Genomic DNA, 15541 nt, shown 5'->3' on the forward strand with positions numbered 1-15541 from the left:
AGGTCCATTAGGGTTTTAACAGTGGGATTGTGAGCATTTTTTTTAAAACACTTTTAAACATTTTAACAAGTTTTGTTTTGTTTTGGGAGAGAGAGAGGGCGCAGGTGAGTAAGGGGAAGAGGGAGAGAGAGAGAGAGAGAGAGAGAGAGAGAGAGAGCAGGGCTCACCTGAAGTGGGGCTTGAATTTTACCTGAAACAGCCCTGGTGGTCACCCAATTCAGGGCTCAAGCTCACCTGATGTGGGACTTGAACTTATGAACCTGCGAGATCATGAGCTGAGATGAAGTCAGATGTTTAATGACTGAGCCACCCAGGTGCCCAACACTTGGAAATTTTCAAAAATACTCACTTGAACAGCTATTGACATTTTGCAAATCTTATATCTTACCAACTTCACTACTTTTTATTGTTGGAGCATTTTAAAATAAATCCCAGATAAATCATTTCACCTGACAATTCTTCAGTATGTATCTCTAAAAGATTAGAAGTTTTTTTTTAAGTTTTTATTTATTTATCTTGAGAGACAGAGAGAGTGCAAGTGGGGAGGGGCAGAGAGAGAGGAAGAATCCCAAGCAGGATCCACACTGTCAGCTCAGAGCCCCATGTGGAGTTTGAACTCATGACATGTGTCCTGAGGTTATGTTTTAAAAAGTTCTTAGATTTTAGGGGTGCCGAGGTGGCTCAGTCAGTTAAGCATCAGACTCTTGATTTCAGTTCAGGTCATGATCTCACCATTGTGAGATTGAGCCTGACATCAGGCCTGCTTGGGATTCTCTCTCTCCCTCTCTCTGCCCCTCCTCCTGCTCATTCTCTCTCTCTCAAAATAAATAAATAAACATTAAAAAAAAAAACACCACACATAACTTCATGTCATTATCTATTGTAGGTATTTTCTAAAGTGAATGTGAATGGATTTTGTAATATATTCTTACTGAAATTTTTCTTGAGATAATTTTAGATTCATATGCAGTTGTAATAAATGATCAGAAATATCCCTTTACACTCTGCTCAGTTTCCTCTAGTGGTAACATTTTGCAAAACTATAGTATATCACAACTGGGATATTGACATTAATATAATCCAATGATCTTACTCAGATTTCCCTATTTTACTTGTACTCTTTTTATGTGTGTGCCTATATATGTATTAAGTTCTACACAATTTAATCACCTATGTACGCTCATGTACCCATCACAAAGTTAAGATACTGAAAGTCCCAACACCATAATGATTCCTCATGTTGTCCTTATATAACCACCTCCCCCCCATCCCTGACCCCTGGCAACTGCTACTCTGTCCTCCATTTCTAAAATTTCATCATTTCAATAATGTCGTATCAGTAGAATCATACAACGTGTAATCTTTTGGGACTGACTTTTTTTCCCCCTAAGAATAATATCCTGGCAATTCAGCAAAGTCATTGCATGTATCAATAGTTCATTTATTTTTATACCTTGAGTTATATTCCATAGTATGTATTTATACTGTAATATATTTTTAAGGGTCATTTTTTACATACAAAAATTATCATCATCATTCTGCTGCTTCCAAAGGGCACTGATAATTTATTTTACCATTGTTGGGTGGCATGTTCTATAAATGTTAATTAGGTCATGTTACTTGATAATTTTGTTTAGATCACTGATATCTTTCCTGATTTTTCTGATACTGGTTCTGTCAATTATAGAGATAGGGATGTTAACATCTCCCATTATAATTTTGGAGTTATTTATTTATCCTTAATCTTTGCTTCATATAATTTGAAGCTGTGTTTTTAGGAACATACTCATTTAGGATTGTTAATACTTAATGATTAATTGATACTTTTATCATTATATAATGACCCTCTTTATCTCTGGTAATATTTCTTGCCTTAAAGTTTACTTTGTCTTATATGGATACAGCCATTCCAGATTTATTATGATTAGTGCTTAAATGGTATATCTTTTCCATCCCTTTTATGTCTTTATGTCTACGTCTTTATGTTTTAAGTGATTTTTTTGGTATGCAGCATACAGTTGGATCTTACTTTTTTTTTTTTTTTTTAATTTTTTTTTTCAACGTTTATTTATTTTTGGGACAGAGAGAGACAGAGCATGAACGGGGAAGGGGCAGAGAGAGAGGGAGACACAGAATCGGAAACAGGCTCCAGGCTCTGAGCCATCAGCCCAGAGCCTGACGCAGGGCTCGAACTCACGGACCGCGAGATCGTGACCTGGCTGAAGTCGGACGCTTAACCGACTGCGCCACCCAGGCGCCCCTGATCTTACTTTTTTAAATGCATTCTGCCTTTTATCTCTGCCTTTAATTGAAATGTTTAACCCATTTACACTTAATGTAATTATTAATACAGTTGTTTAAGTCTATTATCTTATTTTTTTCTATCTGTATTTGTTTCCTTTTTTCTTGACTTCCTTTGGATCAAGAATATTTTAATATTCCATTTTATCTCATCTTTTAGGTTTTTAGATGTATCTTTTTTTGGTGGTTGCTCTAAGGATTACATTATGAACCCTTAACTTACTCCAGTTTGTCCTGAATTGATATTAGTATATCTTTTCATGTATAACATAACCACCTTACAACAGTATAATCCCATTAGTATCCTCTTCCACTTTGCTATAAAACTAACAATACATTTTTGAAGTAATTTTTAAGTAATCTCTACTTAAAAGTAGTGAGTTGGGGATCCAACTCACACCCTGAGATCAAGAGTTGCAGGCTCTACCAACTGAGCGAACCAGGCTCCCCTACTCATTTGTCTTTAAGGAAATTAAGAAGAGTGAATAAAGTCTTCAATACATAGTTGCTCTTTCTGGTGTTTGTTTGTTTGTTTGTTTATTTTCTAAGTAGGCTTCATGCTAAGCATGGAGCCCAATGTGGGGCTATCCTGAGATGAAGACCTGAGCTGAGATCAAGAGTTGGGCACTTAACCCACTGAGCCACCCAGATGCCTCTTCTGGTGCTTTTTATTCCTTCCTGTAGACCCAAGCTTTCATCTTAAGTCATTTCCCTTCAGCATGAAGAACTCCCTTAGCCTTTCTTTTAGTCTGGGTCTTCTGGCAGTGAATTTGTGCGGCTTCATTTGTTAAGGCTTGAGAATTTGATCCAATCTCAGTTACCATTTCTGCTGCATTATAAGATTAGGCAACCCTAGCAATTCCCTTGGAATGGACTCACCCGGTCCCCAAACTCTAGCAGCCACACTCTGGAAGTCTGAAGGGAAGCTGAGTCTGCTGGTCATCAAAGAGGCCCCCGAGAATATGGCTCTTGCAACTGATTTCCACCATGACCCAAGGCCCAGTCTTCCTTCTAGTCATGCTCCTACACCAACCTTAGGGTCCCCTAAACAGCCTACTTGGGGCAGGAGTGGTAGACTATTGTATGGACTGAATGTTGTCTCTTGAAAGTCTGAGATCGTCACTCTTCAGATCCCTTGTCTGACCTCTCTATGGACTACAGGTAGCAGATGATGGCCTCCTGGTGGTTAGAGAGGACCTGTCCTTCCTATCCATCTTCTCTGTGCTGATTATAGACTGGCCACTGGCAGGCACATTTCTCTGAGCCTCTCTCGGGCTCCCCAAAGTTTTGTTCGGGGATCTCAGCTTTTTCTAAGAGAACTTGGCTGCTCTGCTCTCATGAGTCCTAAGTGCCAAGGACATTTCCTCAATATAAAGGGTCATGCCCACTTTAGTGTCTACTGTCAGGGTCTTAGCTGCAGACTCTTTTGATTCGTCTGGGTTTTTTTCTTCACAAGCCTTCATGCTACCTCTTTGTCTTCCTCCTTCTCCTGAGTTCCCTTCCCCAACCCTGCAGGGACCTCCACACAGGACAAGCTTGCTATTTGCTGCAAGCAAACCTGGGGTCACAGTCTCTCTTCTGTCATGTGTGGGCAGCCAGACTGTCTCCTTCTAACTGGTTGCCATGGGGCATGTCCACTAATCCCTAACCCTTTGCAGCTTCAGCCTCTCCATCTATAAACAGGACTGTTGTGAAGGAAGATCGATCGTGTAAAGGCTTTAGCACAGTCTGGCACCAGTCGAGCCGCTGTGTTAGGTGTTATAGTTACAGTACTACCTGTGTTATGCATTGTGTTTATAGCCCTGCTCCCAGACGTCTTCCCTGACTCCCTTTCCAGCCTCAATTCATTTGCCAGAGCGTTGGTCCCTGCGTGTTGCCTGATATTCAGGGATGTGAGCTCATGTTTGCAGAGTACTGCTGGCTTTCACACTTGGCCTCCCAGGAAGCCATGTCAGGCCTCAGACCCCAGCAGGTAGATGCCAGGGACGTGCCACAATGCTGTTGCAGTTTAGAGGACCACATGGCTCAGAGCTGGTTTCATGGGCTTCCACATCTCTGTCCACCTGTGGCCCGATGCAGCCCAGTTATGGGACGTCTGTGGGAGAAGACAGGAAATGGCTGGGGGTCACAGGGATAAAGGGGATGAGGCCTTGCTTCCAAGGAGCTCTCAGTTGGGTAGGGAAGAAGACCCAGAACTCACAACTACAGTGCTCCCAATTTAGGGAAAGACTACTAGATGCATCTATAGGATCCAGTGCGACCACAGAGCTGGATATCTGGGTCATCTGGGAATCTCCCTGACATTGATGACATTGATGATGCTTGGCTAGAATACCAATGAATAAATGGGAAATAGTGAGACGGTGGAGGAAGGGCATTCCAAGCACAAGAAAGAGCATTTAAGAAGGATTGAATCAGCCTGATACATTCTAGGAACTGCAAGTGATTCCAGTCTGTTGGTTTCTATGATCTACGGCACCAAGACCAAATTGTTTCCCTTGACATTCAAAGCCTTTCGTAATCTTGCCCCAACCTACTTCCCACCGCTCCTGCCCACCCCACTCCTGTCCCTTTGTTATAGCCACTCTGACCGCCTCCTGTTCTCCAAGCAGGCTATTCACATCCTGGCCTCCCAGGCTTTGCCCAGGCTACTCCCGTTGCAGGGAAAATTCTAATCCTCTTCTTTGGGGAGCTAACTCTCCTCTTCCAAGACCCAACTCAGGGGACATCACCAGAAGCCATTGCAGGGCAGAAGTTGGAAGCTGTGCCACCAGCACCTAGAAGCCAGCTTGTTGTTTCTGTTGAATAGTTGATCAGATCAAGGAAAACTTCCCCGAGAACCCCAAGCAGACACCCTTTCCACGCTGCCTTAAATGCTCCCAGAACACCTGTCCAAGCTTTGTCAGGGCTTCTTGAGGCACGTATCATTTCTTTTTCTTCAGGGTCTAACTCTACCTGGCCCAAACGAGTTGAGGTGCCAGGCACGTGTTTGTAGAATGAATGAATGACCGGGCAGGCCTTTTCACCTTATGTATCCTGTGAGCCCGCTAGGCCTAGCTCACTGTCTCCAACGCCTGGCACAGTTTGTTGCCCTCAGCGCTGTCGCTCGGGCACCACCCTCACTGCCCCTACCCCGTCCTGGGGGCCGCTCTACCCTAAGCCACTCCAGGGAAGGCTCCGCCCACAGCCGGTGTTGGAGGGTGGAGGCAACGCCCACCTCGCCAGGCCGCCTGGGATTGGTGCGGCCGCCGCCAGGAGGCGGGCAAGGGCCGGGCAGGGGCTGACGCTCCTTGGGCCAGAAGAACCCCGCCAGGTGGCTGGCTAGAGGGTGACCGCGCGGCCAGGAGGTGGTGAGTGCCGGGCAGGCGGGACGGGAGGGACGCGCGCGGCGGGCGGAGCGGAGGACGCCGAGGACCGTGGCGCGCGCCCTAGGCACTGCCCACGTCCGCCTCCCCAGGGCTGCGTTGGGTCCAGCGCCGCGCCGGAGCCCAGAGCCCGCCCCGCCCCGCCCGAGGGACTCCACCCAGGGGTCGGAGGAGGTCGTCAGTCCCGGCTTGTCTTCCAGACCCGGACGACCGAGGCTCCTGAACGACGAGGAACCGCCCAACATGGCATCGGAGGTGAGTGGGACCTCGGGGACCCAGGTCCTCCGAGTCTCCAAACGACGGGGAGGGGCGCTCTGGGACCCAGCCAGGGCCCGTGACCTGCACACGGGATTTCCCCATGCCGGACGCGCCGCCGGCCACCCTGCCGGTAATTGTCTCCTCTGGCTCCAGGCGGTGGGTTCCTCCTGGAGCACTTGCTAGAGCCTGGGAAAGATCTTTGCGCGGACTTCTACTCTCCCCCTCCCCGCTCCCCAGGGGCCTGTGTGGCATTCACCAACCCACACTGCTAGGGAAGGTGGCCTTGGCCTGACAGCGCTTCCGGCGAGGGGGCAAGAAAGGAGCTGCCCACTGATTCAGCCTCCTCACCTCTTCATTCCTGCTTTCCCGATGTCCTTCTGTCAGTCCCCACCCTGCGTCCCTTCTCCTGTTGTAGCAATTGTCATTACGTGGTAGAGTCCACATGACTATGGCTTGTGGAAAGAACCAGGAGGTAGGGGACCATGCCCTGTGGCCCCAGTGGCCCCAGTGCCTGGGGGCTTCCTGTCTCACTGGCCTCTCTTCTTTAGAGCCAGGGGGCTCCTGGGTTCTCTTCCTGACCACTGAGTGGCAGGAGTCCTAGGTACAGGTTCTTTTCCTTGGGCCTCAGTTGATTTATCTGGCAAATGGGAATAATAATAGATTTCCGCCTCCCTCTGTAAAACATGAGGTCATTGTTTTGAACCCTTCAGGTGAAAGGGGCTGTTTGCTTGATGCCAATGAAGGAACCTGGAGCCTGGGAAACCAGAGATCTAGGTTCCAGTCCTTTTTGGTCCTCATTAGCTAGCAAGTCACTTCCTCTCTCTAGGCCTCAGTTTGTCCATTTGAATAGACTGGATAAGAATGCCTGCCCTGCTAGTTTCTGGATCAGGGCTTGGACTTTGGAGGCAAACAAATTTGGTTTCTGAAGCAGTCACTTGATCTCCCAGGGTAACAGTGCCCACCTCATAGGAGGGTGTAATAGCATATGTAGAATGCCTAGCACAGGGCCAAGTTGTTGGACTATAGTAGGTGCTCAATAAATGGTGGCTAATGATACAGTAACAACAGGTTATTTCCCTTGTGCATTCTTTTTTTTTTTTTTAAACGTTTCATTTTATTTTTTGAGAGACAGAGTGCGAGCAGGGGAGGGGCAGAGAGAGACGGAGACACAAAATCCAAAGCAGGCTACAGGCTCTGAACTGTCAGCACAGAGCCTGATGCCGCGCTCGAACCCATGAACATGAGATCATGACCTGAGCCGAAGCTCAACTGACTGAGCCACCCAGGGGCCCCTCCCTTGTGCATTCTAAATTGGCTGTTGCTCATTCATTCCAACCTCAAGCAGTCCTGCTCCAAAGGTATCACTCTGGCCCTGATGTGTCCTAGCTTAGAGGAGTGCTCTCTCCCTGCACATTAGCCACCCCCCCCCCCCATCTTCAGAGCCCAAATGATGGCACCTCATTCTGACCTCCATCTGGGGTCTTTTTAAGCCTGCCAGTTGGGTGGGAGCTTGGCCCCAATACAGAGTGGGCTGCCTTCAGGAGGCCAGAGCATCAGGTGACTTTTGCTGGCCCCAGGCCGTCCTGTGGGTTGGTACTAATTGGTTTGGCTGCAGCCCCACTTGTTAAGTAGTTGTTATTACTAACAACTCAGGCAGGGAGTCCAGAGGCCTGCTGGAAGAGGCAGTGCCAGGTTTCCGGCTGAGGGGGGTGTGCTGGCTCTCAATCCTGGCTGGTTGGCCCTGGCCTGCTGGCCCCACTAGTCAGGACCAGGGACCCACGTGGTGCTTTGTGGAGATCTAGGCTTGGAGGGTAAGGGATGGATCTGGCTCAAAAGGTTGAGGGGGGTGGAGGCTGCTGCTGCAGGTCAGAGTCCTCTGGCAGCCAAGGCTGCTGGGCAGTGAGGAGGTCAGCTCACAGTCTGGGGCCAGAGCACAGTGGAGGCCCCCATGGTGCACACAAGAACCAGGAGTGGCTCTAAAGCGCCGCCTGGCTCTAGCGGCCCTCAGCCTCTCCCTTACTAAGAGAGGTTACTGGGTGCCAGGCACTGTGCTATGTATGAGCTTAGTAAATTTAATCTAATGAAATACTCACAAGTCTATCAGGTAGGTACTACTCTTGACTTTATATTATAGAGCAGTAATCCCAAGGCATGCCCACAATCAGGTGGCTGGGAGAGGTCCTGGACATTGCAGGGGGACAGAGGAGGATATAGGTCCCCAGAGGCCATTATAAACTCCCCCTCCACAGGAAAGTTGGCAGAGAAGTGACATGCCTACCTTCACCCAGGCAACACTCTCCTAATCCTTGGCATTTTGGGAGCTAAGGCAGCTCCCCATGTGTTCTGTACCCCTCCCCCATCTGTCATATGCTGTGGCCTATGCCCTCTTTCAAAACAGAGGTGTCTCTGTCCCACCCCTCTGCCCTTGGCTCCCGGAGGGACAGAAGGTCAGCTAGTGACCTTCTAGAAAGCCAATGATAACAAATGTGTCAGAGGTGCTCTCCAAGGGAGTGGTGGGGGTTGGGATCTTAGGCCCCACCCCAAGCTGTGGTAAAGAGATGCTGGTCATTTGAGTCTGATGGGGCCCCTCAGGTGCTTCTTGCCTGTCCCTGCCACAAAAGTTCAGGGTATCAGGGCTATCAGAGCAGCCCTGGTGGAATGTGGGGTTTAGAGCCTGCATTCTGCTGCAGCTAGCTGGGCCACAGTCCTGGCCCTACCGCCCCCAGCAAGGGCAAGCCGTGTAACTGCTCTGTGCCTTGCTTTTCCCCTTGTTTCCCCAAGGATACACTTGGTACCTGCTTCACAGAGTTTCCGTCCGCGCATGCCAAGCAATTAAAGTTATGCCTGGAACACAGTGAGAATGCACTACATGTTAGCCAGGATTCTTATCGTTAGCGCTGGAATATCAGCTGGATTCAGACTCTGGACTCCAGAGTGACTTCTCCCCTTGGTCAGTGACAAAAGGTCCCAGAAACTCTGCTGTGGTCTCAGGGTGTCTTGTACCCTGCCATCATTTCCTTAGCGAAGTGTCACATGGTAGGAAAGAACCCTAAGTTCAGTGTCCAGCCACATTCCCACACTGACTCCCTGAGTGACTTCAGGCAAGTTCCCGATCCCCTCTGAGCCTCAGTTTCCTTGTCTGCCCAGCGAGAATAACCCTGCCTGCTGGTTCCCACTGCCATCAGACTTCATAACTCTCCTGCAGGCCCTTTGTGAGAGTCCCTGTCCTCAAGGGTGGGGAGGACACTAACTGCTCCTGCTCTCCTGGCCAGAGCGGGAAGCTATGGGGTGGCCGGTTTGTGGGAGCAGTGGACCCCATCATGGAGAAGTTCAACTCATCCATTGCCTATGACCGGCACCTGTGGGAGGTGGATGTGCAGGGCAGCAAGGCCTACAGCCGGGGCCTGGAAAAGGCGGGGCTCCTCACCAAGGCTGAGATGGACCAGATACTCCACGGACTTGACAAGGTACTCTCTCCACCCTAAGGGCCACCCAAGAGCTCCTCCCTGTGGTCCCAGGCCCCTACCAAGTCCTGAGCACAGGTTACAGTGCTCCCCATGCACGTCATTTCCTGTGATTAAATGTCGAGGTGCCCTTTAAACTGTCTCTCTTCATCCTTTAATGCCCGTGGCTCATGGGGGAGGGAGGGCTGGGCCTGAGCTGCTCCCTTGGGGGCGGTGACTGCACCCCCTGTGGAGCACTCACTGTTCCTGTGGAGCACCCCCAGGACTCAGCTCCTATACAGAGACAGTCAGTGATCAGAGTGGGAGTGCAACCAGGGATGGGGCCCTTTGACTGTGGATGCCTGGCCCCTGGGATCATTGCCATCTGCTACAGGTGGCTGAGGAGTGGGCTCAGGGCACCTTCAAACTCAGCCCCAATGATGAAGATATTCACACGGCCAATGAGCGGCGTCTGAAGGTACGACCCCCTCAGGTCCCCCTGGCCTCCCCTCTTCACCTGGCCCTTGGTCACTTGGAGCATAAGCGCCATCATTCTGTTCCTTTCATCACTGGCAGAGTGCAGGCCAGACCCCAGAACAGGCAGCCTGGGCAGAGACGGCAGGGACCAGGAGTAGGGAGGGAGGAACCACGGCGTGCCTGGGCTGACCCCACTGGGCCACGAGCAGGCAGACCCTGACCCCGTGCCTCCCTCCACCCCCAGGAACTCATCGGTGAGACTGCAGGGAAGCTGCACACGGGACGAAGTCGGAATGACCAGGTGCTGCTAGCTCTTCTGCCCCGTGCCCCATGCCTTCCCAATCTTGGGGGACCCAGGAGGCAGATTTGGGGCTCGGCAGTGGTCTGGTTCCCCAGTGAAGCAACACATCTGTCTCCCTAAGTGCTGCCTTCTCCTCCCCGCAGGTGGTCACAGACCTCAGGCTGTGGATGCGACAGAACTGCTCTAAACTTTCCGCCCTCCTCTGGGAGCTCATCAGAACTATGGTGGATCGGGCAGAGGCGTGAGTCTCCCATGGACACCCAGGTGGCAGAGAGGGGCATGAGGGCAGCCAGGGGCTCCTCCCCTAAGACAGGCAGATCTAGGTGGCAGAGGTGAAGAGGGTCAGAGAGCCAGGCCTGGGGTTCATGGCATCCTGGAACTCCTAGACTAAGTGAGGCAAGCAGCCAGGAATGGGGGCATTTCTTGCTCTTTGCTACTCCCATGCCAGCCAAGCTCAGCAGGCAGGGCGAGTTCACCCTTTGCGGCTTCATAAGCAGGAGGCTAAGGCACTAGGCAGGTGCCCTGAAGCCTGAGGAAGGGGGCTGGCTGTGCCTGGGGCAGCCACAGTCACTCTTTAGCCTGCCTATGCCCTATGTCCCCATTCCACCCCCCCATCCCCAAACCTGCTTCCCAATGGCCTCATCCCAAGCTTTGGCTTCTGTGGCCTCATGTCTTTGGCGTTGGCTTTGTTCCTTGCAGACCTGGCTACTTTGCTGCCGAGAAGTCCCTACCTGGTGTCAGAGATAGGGTTAACCCTTCCTCTTTCCCAGCTCCCTGTGACCTCTTTTTCACAGACCTTACCACCTGGGGGAAAACAAGGGCATAAGAACTGTCACCCTGGGGGTGCTGGGAGAAATAGGGAGTGACTGCTAATGACTACAAGGTTTCTTCTTTGGGATGATGAAAATGTTCTAAAGTTGATGTGGTTGATGAGTGTAGCTAAGGTGTACAGTTTAAATGGGTGAATTGTATGTGAATTATATCTCAGTAAAGCTGTTTATTAAAAACAAAAATAAGCCAGCACTGTGTGCCCTGCCTTACCCACTTTAAAGTGCCCCTGGCTCTTCTAGAGTCCTTGGGAGCTACTTGAGTGCGCACAAACATGACTCCCCGCCACGTAGTACCCACCATGTGTCTCCTCCTTTGCTTTCACCTCTGCTCAGCGCTGAAGACTTAATCACCTTTGGTCCTAGCCAAAGTCCTACTCCTGGGAGGCCCCATGGCACTGGCCTAGTCCTTGGATCGCCCCACTTCTGGCTGCTTCTTTTATGATGTGTTTGTCCCCAGGAGATCCCTTGCTTTCTTGTGCAGGCAGATCCCCAAGGTTCTGGGGCTTGCCCTGCTTTTCTTTGTAGGGGCCAGGCCTGCAGGGTCCCAGGTGTCACAGGCAGTCCTTGCCTGAACTTCCTGTACCCCTCAGGCCCTGCCTTTATTCTTCCCCCACAGGGAACGTGACGTCCTCTTCCCAGGGTATACACACCTGCAGAGGGCTCAGCCCATTCGCTGGAGCCATTGGATCCTGAGGTGGGTGGGTCGGGGGGGGGGGGCATCATGGAGGGGCTGTGATGGAAAGGAGGGCCCAGGATGCCCTGACCCTCTTGCCCCCTGCCTTCCTACAGCCATGCCGTGGCACTGACCAGAGACTCTGAGAGGCTGTTGGAGGTACAGAAGCGAGTCAACGTCCTGCCCCTGGGGAGGTGAGTGAGGCCCCAGTGCTCTGAGGGCCTAGTTGGGGGTAGTGGTTGCTATGTCACATGGTCCCTGGGGATCCACAGAATAGGAGGGACCAGGAAAGACAGAGGAGAACAGAAAGGCAAGTAACTGGCTTCCCTGTCCAGGGTTCTTCCGCTGTGGAAGGGAGGGAACCCTGCATGGAACCTCCCCCCCTCCCCCCCCCAGCTCTCTCTAAGATGAGGACAAGCAGGCTAGTGAGTATGTCAGAGCTTAACCTCCAGAGAGGTTCCAGAGAGCCGTCCAGCTGCCCACAGCCCACCATTTCCCCACCGTGGGGACAAGTGTTCTGTCACCCGTACTGACTCGGTGGCAGCCCTGACAATCAGGGCTTGGCTCTGGGTGTGCAAGTGTGTATGTGCCAGGGCCTGCCTGCCAGGGCCCTGGTCACCTGGAATCGCCTATTTTTGCAGTGGGGCCATTGCAGGCAACCCTCTGGGCGTGGACCGTGAGCTGCTCCAAGCAGGTGAGGTGCCCTGCCCCTCCTCCCCAGGGAAATCCCCCTCAGCACCTGCCAGGTCCCACACACACTTGGAGAGGGCAGGAGTCTGGTTGAAAACTGCATTTATTACCTATGGACACTGAGGCTAGAGAGGCCAGAGAAGGCCTGTGGCCAGGGTGCATTGTGCTGGGGAGTCTCAGGGCTCTTGCTTCCTTCTTGCGACCCAGCCCCCATATCCTGCCCCTCCCTACTCTCCTCCCTGAAAGGGTCTTAAGGAGGGGGTGGCTGGGCAACCTGGTTTGGGGTAGAGGAGGCCCCTTCTTTCCCTCCAGCCCAGCCCTATTGCCTTCCTCATTTCCCTGTCCGCCAGAACTGAACTTTGGGGCCATCACTCTCAACAGCATGGATGCCACCAGTGAGCGAGACTTTGTGGGTGAGTCCTGGGGGCCAGCCCGCTTGTCCCCTGGGGCCACTCCCCTGCACTGTGCTCTAATTTGTCCTCTAGCCTCCTCCCACCCCAAGTTTGGTCCCACCTGGGGATTCTCCAGACTGAGCGAGGAACAAGAGAGGCCTGGTGACCAGAAGGCCTGCTCTCCCTTTCCTCCCACAAGCTGAGTTCCTGTTCTGGGCTTCACTGTGCATGACCCACCTCAGCAGGATGGCTGAGGATCTCATCCTCTATGGCACCAAGGAATTCAGCTTTGTGCAGCTCTCAGATGCCTATAGGTAAGTCCGGGCCCTGCCCTACCCCAGCTCTGCACCTGGCACACGGCTTCCCTCCTCCCCCTGCCACCCCCTGGGCACACTTGGACTGCATGCTGCTGGACATCCCCTGATCCAGACAGCACACCAGCCAAGAGGCAGGGGAGCCCTTTCAGCCTCAGCATCTCTGTCCCCAGCACCGGAAGCAGCCTGATGCCCCAGAAGAAAAACCCAGACAGCTTGGAGCTGATCCGGAGCAAGGCGGGGCGCGTGTTTGGGCGGGTGAGCAGGGCAGGGAGTGGGGGCAAGGCTCTGGGCTGACCCGGAGGGTCCTGAGGTCCAGCCTCCTGCTTCTCACTCTTCCTTCAGTGTGCTGGGCTCCTGATGACACTCAAGGGACTTCCAAGCACCTACAACAAGGACCTACAGGTGCGAGGCTGGGGCTGTGGATGAGGGGCCCATCCACACACTGCACATACACCGTATCCCAGTTCTCAGGGCCCTGGCACATCCAGGCAGGGGTTCACAGAATTGCCACCTTCTGTCCTGTGTACCCAGCCCTTGACTGCCCTTGAGAGCTCTCTCCTCCCTGCTGGTGTGGGTTGTACGAGGTGCTGAGTGTTCCCAGTGGAAGGCAGTGGGCATGCCTCGGTGGGGGACAAGGCTGCTGGGCTCTCACTTCCTGCCACGTGCCTCCCAGGAGGACAAGGAAGCCGTATTTGAAGTGTCAGACACCATGAGTGCCGTCCTCCAAGTGGCCACTGGCGTCATTTCTACACTGCAGGCAAGCCACCCCCCCCCTCCCCTCGACCCCTACACTCTGGGATGGGCATGCCAGGAGGCCATCTTGAGAGGAGATGAGAGTTGATGTGTCCAGAAGATCTGAGGCAGGGGGAGGTGGGTATGTGTTTGTTCCTGCCCCTGGGAACACTGAAGTGACAAAAGATGCTAGCTACAGTAGAATGGAACTGGGTTAGACTCCAGGGGTCCCATCAACTGGCCTGACCAGATTTCTTTTTTCGTCATTTACTATGGGAAATTTCAGGATGCACAGTTGAGAGAACATATCATGAACCCCTATGGACTAACATGCAGCTTCAACAATAATCAACTCATGGCTTGCTTTTGCTTTGGCTATCTTTACCCACTACCCACCACCTCGTTATTTTTAAGCAAATCCCCATCATATCATTTCATTCTTAAATAGTTCAGGATGTGTCTCAAAGCTGTGTTTCTCAAACTGTAGTCCCGGGACCAGCAGCCTCAGCAGCACCTGAGAATGTAATAGAAATGCAATCCTAGGTCCCACCCCAGACCTCCTGGATTCGAGACTCTGGGGGTAGGGCCCAGCGATTTATACAGCCCCCTGGTGGTTCTGATGTGTGCTAAAGCTAAGGACTCCAAAAAAGGGCCGGCAACCCCTAGTAGCACACTGAAACATTATCAATAGTGATGACAAAATGGCTCGAGCAGAGAGGGCAGAGTAGGCTGGATCAGAGTGGATCTGCCCAAGGCTGGGGACATCCTGGCTAATGGGGGTGGTGGTAGGCCGTGGGCCTGGGGCTGGCAGCTTCGCCACCCAGGGTCCCCAGGACTCACCACCGCCACCACTGGCGTTCCCCAGATTCACCGTGAGAACATGGCACGGGCTCTTAGTCCTGACATGCTGGCCACTGACCTCGCCTACTATCTGGTCCGCAAAGGGGTAAGTGTGGAGTGGCAGGGGTGGGGGTGGGGCCAGGAGATGGGGGTGTTGCCCAGGCTGGGGCTGGGGGTTGTGGGGGAGGACATGGACAGAACAGGGAGCAGAGGAAGGCCGAGTCAGTGCCGCCCTCGCCCTGGCTCCCCCAGATGCCATTCCGCCAGGCCCACGAGGCCTCTGGGAAAGCTGTGTTCATGGCAGAGACCAAGGGGGTGGCCCTCAACCAGCTGTTGCTGAAGGAGCTACAGACCATCAGGTACACCCCCCTTCCCTCTGCTGCCTCCCAGGAGGTGGGCCTGGGCCCCTGAGGCCCCCGGTGGCCCAGCTGGGCCCTGGCCCATCTCCTCCTCCTTCCCCCAGCCCTCTGTTTTCAGCCGATGTGAGCCACGTGTGGGACTACGGCCACAGTGTGGAACAGTATGCTGCCCTGGGTGGCACGGCGCGTGCCAGTGTCGACTGGCAGATCGGCCAGGTGCGAGCACTGCTGCGGGCCCAGCAGGCCTAGAGCCCTCCCCACCCTGCTCCCAAATAAAGTGGGCCCAAGAGGAGACTGCTGCTCGTGTCCTGCCTAGCCTGTCTCTCTCAGCAGCGGGCTTCCAGGGGTCTGCTGAGCGAGCAGCGGGGGCCATCAAGATAGTGGAGAAAATAGGCAGGGATGACAGAGTCACGGGTGGGGAAGGAGGAGAGGGGATTGTCCTCATTAGAGCCCCTACCCTGCTTGGGCCCCACACCCTTCACCGCAGGGCAACACAGTGACCTCCCGTCTAGGGTGTCTTGGGAGGCTTGGCCTCCTTGGAACCTTGGTGGCACCTGATGGGC

The 15541-nt window shown here is 52.6% G+C and overlaps 1 protein-coding gene across 2 annotated transcripts; it reads left to right on the forward strand.

The window, feature by feature from the left end:
- Positions 1-5657: 5657 nt before the first annotated feature.
- ASL (argininosuccinate lyase) lies at positions 5658-15270 on the forward strand. Of its 2 annotated transcripts, none has more exons than XM_086692069.1 (16): positions 5658-5921; positions 9130-9391; positions 9762-9845; positions 10089-10145; positions 10289-10386; positions 11592-11669; positions 11765-11842; positions 12290-12342; positions 12689-12751; positions 12930-13044; positions 13218-13302; positions 13390-13449; positions 13721-13804; positions 14645-14725; positions 14872-14978; positions 15083-15270. In XM_086692069.1, exons 2-16 carry the CDS (start codon positions 9245-9247, stop codon positions 15225-15227), a joined length of 1335 nt encoding a protein of 444 aa, XP_086548195.1. In that variant the 5' UTR covers positions 5658-5921; positions 9130-9244; the 3' UTR covers positions 15228-15270. The 2 variants fall into 2 exon arrangements, with proteins under 2 accessions (XP_086548195.1, XP_025779054.2); XM_025923269.2 differs by having other exon boundaries at positions 9197-9391.
- Positions 15271-15541: the final 271 nt, after the last annotated feature.

Source organism: Puma concolor, chromosome E3, assembly GCF_028749965.1.
Source record: "Puma concolor isolate L17-30 chromosome E3, mPumCon1.1.hap2, whole genome shotgun sequence".
Classification (NCBI taxonomy): domain Eukaryota; kingdom Metazoa; phylum Chordata; class Mammalia; order Carnivora; family Felidae; genus Puma; species Puma concolor.

Excerpts from the sequence above, each read along its gene's own strand:
- ASL (XM_025923269.2), top strand. Across the intron at positions 11,670-11,764 it reads TGGAGCCATTGGATCCTGAG|CCATGCCGTGGCACTGACCA; the intron begins GTGGGTGGGTCG and ends GCCTTCCTACAG. Across the intron at positions 13,303-13,389 it reads CGGGGCGCGTGTTTGGGCGG|TGTGCTGGGCTCCTGATGAC; the intron begins GTGAGCAGGGCA and ends CTCTTCCTTCAG.